At 35.5% G+C, this 12,473-nt stretch overlaps 3 protein-coding genes across 6 annotated transcripts; 1 reads left to right on the plus strand and 2 right to left on the minus strand.

Moving 5' to 3' along the window:
* Positions 1–374: 374 nt before the first annotated feature.
* On the minus strand, positions 375–3,309 carry Bm10978 (Uncharacterized protein; the record flags this gene model as incomplete). Of its 2 annotated transcripts, XM_043073601.1 has the most annotated exons (7): positions 375–444; positions 717–840; positions 1,184–1,359; positions 1,668–1,874; positions 2,070–2,241; positions 2,400–2,561; positions 3,264–3,309. In XM_043073601.1, the coding sequence occupies 7 exons, from the start codon at positions 3,307–3,309 to the stop codon at positions 375–377; spliced, it is 957 nt and encodes a 318-aa protein (XP_042929535.1). The 2 variants fall into 2 exon arrangements, with proteins under 2 accessions (XP_042929535.1, XP_001899446.2); XM_001899411.2 differs by lacking the exon at positions 3,264–3,309 and having other exon boundaries at positions 2,400–2,547.
* A 166-nt stretch (positions 3,310–3,475) lies between these two features.
* Bm695 (Uncharacterized protein) lies at positions 3,476–5,713 on the minus strand (the record flags this gene model as incomplete). The annotated part of the gene is made up of 3 exons (XM_043073602.1): positions 3,476–3,593; positions 5,040–5,126; positions 5,634–5,713. 3 exons carry the CDS (start codon positions 5,711–5,713, stop codon positions 3,476–3,478), a joined length of 285 nt encoding a protein of 94 aa, XP_042929536.1.
* Positions 5,714–7,098: 1,385 nt separating this feature from the next.
* On the plus strand, positions 7,099–10,613 carry Bma-atln-1 (Uncharacterized protein; the record flags this gene model as incomplete). Of its 3 annotated transcripts, XM_001899410.1 has the most annotated exons (14): positions 7,099–7,218; positions 7,387–7,524; positions 7,756–7,909; positions 7,983–8,161; positions 8,282–8,389; positions 8,480–8,572; positions 8,653–8,791; positions 9,027–9,154; positions 9,246–9,302; positions 9,414–9,485; positions 9,645–9,803; positions 9,908–10,079; positions 10,200–10,366; positions 10,551–10,613. In XM_001899410.1, 14 exons carry the CDS (start codon positions 7,099–7,101, stop codon positions 10,611–10,613), a joined length of 1,749 nt encoding a protein of 582 aa, XP_001899445.1. The 3 variants fall into 3 exon arrangements, with proteins under 3 accessions (XP_001899445.1, XP_042929537.1, XP_042929538.1); XM_043073603.1 differs by lacking the exon at positions 10,551–10,613 and having other exon boundaries at positions 9,908–9,978; positions 10,200–10,239; XM_043073604.1 differs by lacking the exons at positions 7,099–7,218; positions 7,387–7,524; positions 7,756–7,909 and having other exon boundaries at positions 8,033–8,161.
* Positions 10,614–12,473: the final 1,860 nt, after the last annotated feature.

A 12,473-nucleotide genomic window follows, 5' to 3' on the forward strand; every position in this document is an offset into this window, starting at 1 on the left:
TAGATTTGATGCATCATTATATTAATAAAGAATGAAGAATGAATTAAATTCAAAAAACCAAATGATGCATTCCAATATGGATCGAAAAGAATACACGTGCTGAAAATTAAAATCAAAGTGAATCCCAGCTATATAAATTTTTAAAGATTTAGTCTCATAGGAAGAACTGAATTTATATTTTCAATCAAATCAACCCAATAAACTTTGATTCTTTTATTACCCAAAACTTTTTTTCCGAAATAAATTATTCGAGAGGGAATTTAAAAACAACCGCCATCTCCATGTCACGAATTCCAAATTAGTGAAAGTTATTAAAAAACAAATGCCTCATAATGACTGACGAAACGTGAATACAATATGTGCATAAACTAAAATTAACTAAAATCAAATATGTAGCGATGTCTGAAATCCGGTAGCACCGATAACTTTCGACCAACTGTCAACCTGAAAAGATTTCGGAGATATTTGAAAAAAACGGACTGATGACATTATGCAGACTTATATAAAATTACATGAACTGAGCTTTCACCGGCTTCACCAGCTTTCATATTCACTGGTTCCAAATTGTGAGCTTGCAAAAAACAAAAAATATGTCAAGAAATTTTTAAATATACTAAATATATACTATATGATGAATAAATCAAGACCTGTGAACAGACAAAGTAATGAACCAAGCATGTAAAAATAAGAGCAAACAATAAACAACATATGCTTACCCAACAGCAAAACCGATTGCAAGGGTAACCAAATTTGTTACCAGATAAAGCACCAGTGCACGACGCCCATTACCACTTGTGCCCAGCAATTCACTAAATGTCCATCGTCCTTTTTCACAAGGACCTATAAAACGTCACTTTATGTCAAGTGTGAGTCTTGGAGTGGGAGACAAATCTCTAAAAACAAGTTTGCATTTGCATAAAATAATCTGTAATTATGCTATTTTTCTTAAAATGCTTGTAAATATGACTCAGTGAGGTGCAGGAATGAAAACATAAATGTGGTACATCTAGAGACCATGAAAAACTTTCGGTTACTGAGCGTATCAAATAATGTTTCATAAACCTTTATGATATGCTTCATAGCTGGTACTAGCTCTTGCAATAACACAACTGTAACACTGAAATGAGTAACAAACTCATCTGGATTATATAAAAAAACAAAAATTAACACGACAACCATCTACCTTCCCCGACATTTTGGCATTTACACACGTATGCACCATCATTCTCGATACTTAGTTCCTCATCCTCATCTTCACAACAGCTGCTCTGAGTTAGCTCTCCAACGTCTAATCCAGGGACGAGACTATTTGGCGGCGTCGACATTTCCGTTTCCACCGGTGATGGAGTTTGAGGGCCACTGAATTTTGCGTCGATAAAATTATGTACAAATTAAGACCAACTCAAAAATAAAAACCAAACTTAAACATAAATGCAATCAAAGTAGGGAAGGGAGCAACGAATCTTAATTTGTACATAATTAGTAAAGACTACAATATAATGCCGATGGTATTCTCTTTATCTAAATATAATCAAACTGAATGCTTCAAGAAACAAATTTCATTAAGTAATGCAATCGATGGATGAAACATATCACATCCTCTCTTCTGCGCAACACTTCTCAGTTTTAACTCCACTTCTGCTTCATTTTCTAGCAATTAAACTAACCCTCTTTGCACTTCCGGTCGGCTATTGTAATCCTCCAACCATTCAGCTGTTCTCTTCGTCCCTTGACCCAATCCCCTGATACCAGCAGTTGCAACAGTGCAACGTCCTGGTCCCTGGCGAGTATAATGAACCGCCATAGTATCAGCACCATGAACTTGTCCAGCATCGATAACCAATTCAAATGGAGCACCGCAGGCACTGGTCGGGCTATAAAAATTTGTACAATTAAATAAAAGAAATAAATGTTTCCGCCTTAAAATATATGTAATCCATTTAAATGTGACGACATCCCACTTATCTAAGATGAAATTTGGTTCACTGGCTATGAAGCCAACTTCTAAATTGATAATGTGTAATTTTATGAAGTGGAGATGAAACATGTAAATATGAAGGAATCGTTACCTGAGTCGATTGAAAGGACTGCTATTACCTCCGCCAACAACGACAGTCGTATTATCAACGCCCATAATCATCCCGTCATTATCCACCAATATGGCACTACCATTATCGCCTCCATTCATACTAACCATGGATGCACGTGATGATGGATTAGCCAATTCAACCCATGAATCGGCTTAAAAATACGAATGCTAAATGACAAATACATGAACTTGGAGAAAAAAATAAGAAAGACAACTGCTGCAGCTAATTATATACGAAACGTTCAAGTATCAAGAAACTAGATGTCAACAAAGGAAGACTCCTAGTTCCAACCGCATTACAGTTACTAACACTTGTTAGATTCATTATCAATATCAACATTGGGCGACTGTTGCTGTGATTGCTGGGTAGGACCAGTGTTGTACAATAAACTTCTATTGGCAATATCTTGTCCATTTCGCAGAACTTCCAGGCGACTATCCACCGACCGTATATTCATACTTTTTTGTCCACCTAAATGATAGTAATGAAATGAAAGAAGAATGACAAACGCAAGAATGCGGAAACGCATAAAACTGAGTTGGATGTCAGTGTTTTTTATTTTGTTCCAGGCAAAATGAAATGAAGCTAAAAAAGATTCCTCCCAAACCTAATGTAAGTCAGTGTCTTTAGAGCTTTATACATCACAGCGGAGCGAGAGCACTAGAAATGGCGTCTGATGGTTGGCACTGTCCGGAGCAAACTCACGATACTACCTACCAACTTCTCCCACCCCGCTCCTCTTTCTTCCTGCTTAGGGACGCTCACAACAACACTAAAACAATATTAGCAGTGGAGGAATCGCGCAGTTTATTGATTTCTGGCCACTTAGCACCCTGCCGAGTGTTTAGTGCTGAATAGTGGTTGGGAATGAGTGAGTGACATCGGTGGGTCGGTCTTTTCATCGAATGACTGGCGGTTTGTTAGGTGTTGCCTCCTGGAGGTTATGTTGTTAACTTTTTGCTAGAAAAAGTTAGATCTCAGAGAAACACAGAGGAAGAGAGACAATTAAATGGTTATCTAAGGGAGCTTCACATTAACCGTTCCTCGATAAAATCTTAGGTGGTAAACTTCGATTACAACCGCTCTCAGCATCGGAAAATTTCTAGGATGATAATGCGTATGAGAGGGAGAGGGAAGAAAAGTAGGTGACTATATAATATCGCGGTAACTAACAACAAGTAGTGGTAAGTTCCGTTGGCAGTTTTATACTCCCGAGCATTCTCGTGCCGAACACGTGAAGAAAAAAGCCACAAAAGGTACGCTGAGTTATGAGCGTACGAGAAAGGAAAGACAGGATTTCCAGGTAGACCGACACGGCGAATCACATACAACAGCTGGCTAGCTGCTGTGAATAACTAAGAGTATCTGGTCACAGTTGAACAATGTCATTCTTGATTAGCTTGAATATAATTTGCTTTGTTCGCTCGCAGCCGGCCATGCTCAGCAGTAAGAGGCGTGCGAGATATCCTGGGTGTTGCTCCTTTTTCTGCCCTTTTCCTTTCCCTGTAAGTTATGTAAACAACTGTGCATTAACTTTGGATTGAACGTACAAATAATTTGGATCTGTTTATTCATCTGTCCAGTTATCTATTCACTTATTTCTTAAGACTATGACTGACCTATTCGATGTGAGACAGTGTCCTACATTGACCGAAGGTTTATTACTGGAATAACAAAGTGGAAGAGCGAAGGTCTTTCTACAAACGGACTCTAAGTCCGAATAATTCATAATTATAAAGGAAACGAACTTATGATTGAGAACAATAATGGGAAGAAAGAGGACTAGAATTTAGGAAGTTTTTTTTCAAAAAGAGAAGAGTGGCTCATTTAATGTGCGTCTGAGGAACTGTACTATAGCACTGTTCACCTTGGCTTATTCGCTTATGTGTCCTCACTGTAAACAAGTATAATCAAGAAAATTCCCGGAAGGATGTCAAAACAAACACCAAGTAAACAGTTAGTTGCACTAACATTAGGTTTTATCAATTAAATTAAAAAGTGAAGTGGCAGTTGTGGCATGTAATGTTCTTGCAGTATTTGGTTTCACCTGCACCATCAATGGTCAATGAAAACAGATGGTAGGGACGTCTTATGTACACTGACTTTCAGAAGTTAGCACAGATTCATCAAGACATTAATGCCAATACTTGTCTAATTTAGGTTGTCTTGCTGATTAATGAATTCAAATTATTCCGAACAAGATGTGCTTGTCTGTGGACGTTTTTCCTCGTCTTTTGCTTTAACTCTTTAAATCAAGATATATAATCTGACACTCTTTAGCCAAAAACAACCTAATATGCCTTTTGCGACGCACTATTTGAAGTTAGCCTACCTTCGTAAAAAAAACATGCGTCCACCTTCATTTTAACATAATACTGATTAACCTCTTCTGCATGAACTTGAAAACGAATTTACATGACCGAGGAAAATTCTTTCAGAAGCTAAAAATTACTTAACAACTAGTAACTGTCCGAAAATTCATGACTCAAGCCTAGTATTAAGGGTAAATGATACCCCAGCACCCCAATTCAGAATACCCGCTAGGCCTTCTTTCATAATTTAAAATCTTGTAGTAAATAATCAAGATACTAAGAAACTTTTTAATTAGACAAATACCGTTACAGAAACTGCAAATTGAATCACTTGGTAAGAAACGTAGCAAATAGCAAGTTGTTCTAAACTTTGTCCTCATTAAATACATGCATGACTGTTTTCGTACAATGATTATCCATCGACAAATATAGTCAAACTATAGTGTGATGTCAAGCGTAGTAGTACAAGATTTGTACATATAAATGGGTCTCAGAATGGTTCACTGTAATAATAGAAGGAAGTAAATTACGGATTAATCTAATGTCAATATATGAAGAGCAAGTACATAAAATTATTAGTAGCTCAGTTGAATGCGAATCAGTAATACTTAACCATTTTGCGTCTTTGTTAACATACCATTGAAGAGAAAACCGATCTCTGATCGAAATAGATGAAAGTCGTGAAAGAAAACGTAATATTAAGTCCCTTTTTGACTTCTTCCTTCTTGAAAATACGAACTGTTATTCAAAAACAAACGAAAAAGATTGCTGCATAACAATGCCCTAAAAATTCAAAACAAGTATTATTTAACTATAGATCATCGACTGATTAATGGAGAATTTCAGGTAGTGTACTTCGTCTCTCCTGAAATATGGTAGCAAGCATGTACAGCATAAAAGATATAAACCATTTTTCTCATTTGAAAACGAAAAAGTGATGTGACAGTGAGTATCGAATTTGTGCTGTTTATGATGAACACCTTATCAATCGAAACAGCTGCAATAACATTTCATATAAGGCGGTCAGACTGAACCACCGTCTGTCTGTGTATTGGGTTCATTATGCAGGTTCAATGCTCCTTCACTGCTGTATTGCCAGCTTCCTCACCACATCAAACAAGTCGTCATCAATGATCTGCACAACTGCATCCGATAAGAAGAGACCCTTCACGAACACATTTGTCTATACTTAAATCTGAATACAGTTACGATGGCGTGCGCCGCACTTTACCGTTGCTGGCTCGGCGGTTTAGTGAATGCCGGTTGTGCTTCATCTGAAATGACTTGTGCTAAATGGCATGTTGTGGCCATACGTACGATATGAATGCTATTCTGGACCTGTCTGTAGACTTGCATTACTTTTAGTCTGTGCTTCGCTTTATATTATTGTTTTATTAGCTATATTCATTAATGCACAATTCATTTAGTGATTAAATTAAGCAGCTCCAAATAAGTCTGAACAAAAAGAGAACCTCCTGGAATCATTTCGCTGCTTCGCTAACTAACAAATTGTCAAGCACTAATCTAACAGTTATGTTGCATTGAACCCACGCTACCATATACTTGATCACCCACTGACAATTTTTCTTATGTTTCTCTACTTATGGCCCGATCGGGATTAACATGCATCAAATCTTCTGGCATTATCGATTTACTAACGATAGTACTTTTTTGAGAAAAAGAGGGACTAAGCTCAGTTTAAGTCTAGTGGCATCAGTGGATGGAGTTTTGGCTGAAATTTGTAGATTGAATTAGCGTCCTGCTGTGGTTGCCTGTTTCCATCAGTTAGAGCTGGCAGAATCATTGTTCCGTTGTAAGATGAGTTAACAAAATGTATGAACAGTGTTATCTGTTCCTTTTCTCCAATGGAAAAGATCTCGAACAAGAAAAGGAATAGATCTTTTCTGTTCGAGAAGAATCGAAGCTATTATTTGTTTTGTTCGTTTTGCACGTGACGAAGTACAGTGGAATGGAAAGGAGGAATTAGAGAGAGAGAGAGAGAGAGAGAGAGAGAGGGAGAAAAAGGAGCGATGAAACGTTTAACTGAAATAGTTGGAAGGATCCGTTTCTGTCAGCATTATTCATTTCTGTGTATTCGGAAACCAATTACCGTCATTCATCCTTGAGCATATCGTTGATGGCGTCTTTGATAACGTTTCATTTTGCAGAATTTTCGCTGGTTTGGTTTGAAATTTGTTTGGCTCAGTGGTTATTGAGCATAACTGAGATGCAGTTTTTATTTGCTTGTCAAGGGTTCCGTCTCTGACTTTTCCGTTATGATTCTATAAACGCTCAGTTATTAAAGGTTCTATAAACGGAGCAAACAGTTAATTTCCTAATCCAATTTAATAATTATCATGTAAGCTCTTCGGCTTATACTTACACATTTATTGATTTCTTCGATGCATGACATGAGATTGTAATATTGTAGTATTGTAATGATTATTGTAGGATTGTAATGGTAGTAGTGAAACATTTGCATAACTGTGCTTTACTTTTTCTTGGTCTGATCAGCTCTGTAAAATTAGCTTGATATTACTTTGTGCATCAGTATAGTTCACTGAGTTTAGACAACTATGTATCATTCTATTATTGGTCGAACGTTATTTTCGCAGAACTGAAATAGGACAAAAAATTTTGCGAAGTTCAGGTGTTTTCAGAAGAGCAGAGAAGAGAAAAAGGCATCAACACTAGAAATGGCAGGACTGATAACAGAATTCAACACTGCTGCACCAAATTGGGAAAGGAAAAGTGACCGCAGCAGTGTAGTAACCAGCCCCAAATTTGGGCAGTCAAGTAATGAAGTAGTGGAGGAGGTATACATTCTTTGATTGAATTGGAAAGTCTAGAAAATTCAAGATTGAGTATATTCCATATTTGCTTCTTTTCTTTTGTAGATCTGCAAGTATATTATTAATGTGTTTATTTATGATTTTCTTGCAAAATGTTACATCGTTCAATAATTTCTTCCTTGGGTTCAACAGGTATTGAAATCGTTCCCATTACCAGATCATCCAGCTCCAGTGCAGGTTATTGAAACTCTTGACGAGCAACACCAATTTCGTTTAGATGAGGCGGCGCTGGAAAAAGTTCTTTTAAGCTCAGATGTTATAGACAAGAAGGTACGCTGTAGACAATCTAAATAAAATTAAATATTATATAAGTACTAATTAGCACTATTAAACTAATTTCTTATTTCCATAAGGTTTGTCGTATTTTCCTGTTAAATGCATTTATTTCATTATAATTTAGATAAATTTAGGATCTTTAAGATTCATCGCCATGTAAAAGATGATATGTTGCGACAGGTCGAATAAAACTTTATTCCTACATAAGTATAATTTTGTACGCAGGTGTCTGTAATCAGCGTGGCGGGCACGTTTCGAAAAGGAAAAAGTTTCCTTTTGAATTTCTTTTTACGTTATTTGGAAGCTTCCGAAGAAAAGCGACGCTCTGGTGATTGGATTTATGGTGGTGATCATTTGGATGGATTTAGCTGGCGTGGAGGTAAGTGGATAACCTGGGAGATGGTTTGTGGTTTGGTAGACGAATAAATAAAAACTCATTTTTATATTTTCAGGTAGCGAGCGTGAAACTAGTGGTATTTTAGTATGGTCTCGACCATTTATTATGCGCAATCGGGACGGTGAAGATACAGCTGTTATACTAATGGATACTCAGGGAGCTTTTGATAGTCAGAGTACCGTAAAAGACTGTGCTACCATTTTTGCCCTTTCAACAATGATTTCTTCTTTGCAGGTTTATGCTTTTCAATTTTTACATTGTTATCATTTATATGTTGTTCAAAGAGATTTTCCGTGGTTTTTAATTATAGTTTCAGGAAAACTTGTTTTTCATGCTTAAATTTTTTTGTTGCAGATTTATAATTTGAGTCAAAATGTGCAGGAGGATGATTTGCAGCATTTACAGTTGTTTACCGAATACGGTCGGCTGGCACTGGAAAACGCATCAGCTAAACCATTTCAAGTGGGAGAACAATACTGAATTTCTATCGTCATAATTGAATTTGTTGAGTCAGAATATTACCTCATAATATAATTCACTTCATAATTTTAGTCGTTGTTATTCTTGGTGCGAGACTGGAGTTTCCCCTACGAAGCAGAATATGGCTTCCAGGGCGGTGAACGTTTACTTGAACGTCGTCTACAGGTAGGTAACATATTTTTTGACTTCTAATTATTTCTCAAAAATTTGTTGGAGCTAATTTAATAAGAAAAGCCAATTTATAGGTTTCCGAGAAGCAACATTTGGAGTTGCAACAACTACGGAAGCATATACGTTCTTGTTTTGAACAGATATCATGCTTCCTGATGCCCCATCCTGGGCTACGTGTTTCCACAAACCCAGTTTTTCGTGGACAAATAAGTGGTATGAGTCAAAAATTCCTCCCCTTGTTACGAATTATTCTGTGTTCATCTCTCATCTTTTTCGCTATTCTGCAAATCCTTTTGTACTTAAGTGTTTTAGTTGGTCTCTGTCGCAAATTTGGTAGGGACGAAAGTCCCACTTCGTTGATTTTTCTCTGTGTTTGAACTTTAAAATTGTTGCTTATATTTCAAGTAACGAAGGTCAAGTTTTTTGAAATCAAGGCATTAAGTTGTAGATATTGAAAATGAATTTCAACAGCAGTTACGTTCTTTTGTTCCGCGTTTGCTGGACTGCAATAATTTGGTATTAAAGCGAATTAATGGCCGCGAAATAACTTGTCGTGAACTGGTGGAGTACTTCAGGGTGAATGTTTTATTTTCTACGTTTAATTAAAATTTTTAAATGTATAGGAAGGTATGAGTAAACAACAAAAAAGTGCGTATATTATTTGTAGGCTTATATGACAATATTTCAAGGAGAAGATTTGCCAGAACCAAAATCAATGCTGATGGTTTGTTATTTTTTACTTTAAGATTTATTAGTTAAAAGTTGGACGTATTGAGGATATGAAGTCCAAAGTGAATGAAGTAGATCAAAATCGATTGGTTTAATTAATTTGAAGGCTACTGCGGAGGCAAATAATTTGGCAGCAGTTTCAACTTCTAAAGCCCATTATGTCAGGAGAATGGAAGATGTGAGCTTTTTCATTTTTTGGTGGTAGACAGTTTTTTTAATATGTAGTCGTCTGTTTTTTTTTTTTCTCGTGTCTCCACTTAAGATTAGGTTCTTTTGGTTTAACTGTGCACAAGCTTATGAATTCGAATCCGTTTTTCAATTAGAATTTGTTCTGCAGGTATGTGGTGGTGATGCACCTTACATGAGTTCAGCAGATTTGGCAGCAGAACATGAGCGGTGTTACAAAGAGGCCATTAAACTATTCAAAGCAACTAGAAAAATGGGTGGCGCAGAATTTTCTGAACAGTTCCTGGAAAGATTGGATATTGATATCGAAGCATGTTTTCTTTTTATATTTCTGAAAGGGGCGTATGAACTATTCACGAAAGCACATTTGTAAAATAATTTCTATTAGCATATTCATAATCAAAATTTTTATAGGAGCAATACGAAAGTTTTATTAAAGTGAATAACAGTAAGAATTTGTTCAAATCGATGCGAACACCTGCTGTGTTGGTAACATTTATGATTGTAGATTATGTGCTGCAAGAATTTTTCCAACTAATTGGTTTGGATATCATTGCAGGCTTATTTTCTGCTGCGCTCTGTATTGGTTAGTAGATTTTGAATTTTATTTCATTGAATTATTCATATTTTGTATTCTGAACCAATTTTTATTTCATATGAAACAACTTAGGTTTTGTGAACTATAGCGTTTGGAATTGGTTTTCAGCTGTTGTTTCACTTGGTATATGGGCTTACTCAAGATATAGCGGTAATTTGAGGGAAGTTGGTGTTATGGTTGACGATGCGGTTACATGGGCATGGTATAATTTCTTGTCATCGTTGACTCAAGAAAGTATGCACCGTGCTGTTGCTATTGGACATCGATTAACCCAGGTTATATTGTTGATTTGTTCTTTATACCCATTTCAACGAAAGGAAAGCTCTTTGTGTAAATCCTATTTAAATGTATGCTCATCTGATTTTTACTGGAAAATAAATCTTCCTTAGAAATTATTTTTATGTATAAACTTACCAGATGTAAATCAGAATTCTCGTTAAAAGTTAATTGGACTTTCAGAACGGTACAGCATTGCATGGTAGGCATTCAGGCGATCGAAGAGATAATAAGAAGAATTCTTGAAAGCATTTTATAGATTTATAGTTCGTGAGTGACTGGCAGTGGCAAATAGCAAAACATTCTCATTATATTAAATTATTTATTTTGATTAGTTACAGCTCTTCTGGTTTAATTTTCTTTCATATAAGTGTAGTTTATATCGTTTTCTGTTATTCATCACAGCCAGTTAGTTTCAGTGTCAGGAATTTCTGTATCTGTTTACCAACTGTGCCCTTACTATGTTTCATTATTTCTATATATTACTGGAATGTAAAGAATTGAGAGCTCAGAGCTTTAAGTTGTAAAACAACAAACCTCTGGATTTTTTTTTTTTTTTTTTTTTTTTTTTTTGCATGTACAGCGATTGAGATGCAATTTCAAGTTACTGATGTGATTTATTGTTTCAGAGTGATTTTATAAATTCAGAGGCTGTATAGTTCACTTTTGAGGGTAATTTTTATTTCATTTGGTAAATATAGAGTAATATTCTGCCAGTTCAGCTACAGCATAACTTTTCATAATAATACTTCGCATATCGTAAATATGCGACTTGTCATCTTTTTTCTGAAATAAGTTCGCTCTGCAGAATAGTTTCTTGTTTTTTTTTTTTTTTTTTTTTGGTTAATAGTTGAAGTGTACTGGCACATTTTATTGACATATTGATTGGATTTATTATTTCAAGGTCTGGAGGTTTAGATTAAAAAACATTTTTGGCCTGGAAAGACGGCATGTTTTTTCGGCATGTACAAAACTTTATATTCAGGAAATGGTATTTTTAAGCCGTTATCTTTTTAATCATCAATATCCATTAATCTTATCAATTTGAATGCTTGTGTTCTTTATGTACTAAGCGCTTATGCATTGAGATTTCTCGAATTATAAGTGTTGAGTAAAGGATTGTGAAGTTAATGTGACTTTGGTCTGAGAACTTTAAGATGTGGCATAATCTCTTCTCCTTACTTCACCTATCTTTCACTATTCGGATCCTGAGACAAATGTCTATGATTAACTGGATTCTCATATTTCATATTTGATACTTCTGCTGAGTGTGTTTATCAGCCATGTTGGGGAGTTTTTTCTTTATCTCAAACTAACAGTCATTGATAATGTTTTTCAAGATACGTTGATGTTTGTTATTAGTTTTAATTAGTCATTTTAGCGAAAAGTGTGGCAGTGTTGTAGCAGTATTTTTTCGTTAGTTTAGAAAGATTTGTTCTCTTAGAATTATCAGAATGTTGCTTATAATAGCGTCCATTTTTTTTAAGAAAATTAAAGTTCTGACAAATGTAGGCAGATACTTTAAAGATTTCCTACCTCTACGTTTAGTTTGCATTCGTTACTTGCAAGGTCTTGTCGCTACGTAATTTTACTGTTAGTATTACTGTATTGTCGATACATTTGAGCTAAATAATTTTAACGGAATCATGAACACATCTCTCTGTTTCATGAAATTAGCGCTTAAAATTTTAAATCCTACCTAAAAAATCCATTGAGACATTCAGTGGTATTAGTTAAATACCTCCAAAGTAAGATATACTGTTTGCTTCAAATTTTTGGCGCAAATTCTTTTCTTTCCGGATTTGCTGTACTAGTTTCCGACTGTTATAGTCCTAAGGAACACTTCAAAAAAGTACCTATTCATTGCGCATGAAATTTAAATCTCTGACCGTTCATTTCTATAGAAATAATATATTTTTAAAAGATGAAAGCAATAACCCGTTGAGTAGAAACAGTGTACATTATTTGTCCCTAAAGTCTTTTATTTTTTGTTCGGCACCTCTTCAAACAAATCTGTGATGTGACTGAGAGTTACGGGAATTTAGTTTAATTTAGTTGAGTTGAATCTATTTCAGTTCTTTGTCTCTCGCTACACTCTTCATGTGC

Source organism: Brugia malayi (genome assembly GCF_000002995.4).
Source record: "Brugia malayi strain FR3 genome assembly, contig: Bm_v4_ChrX_scaffold_001, whole genome shotgun sequence".
Taxonomy (NCBI): Eukaryota; Metazoa; Nematoda; class Chromadorea; order Rhabditida; family Onchocercidae; genus Brugia; species Brugia malayi.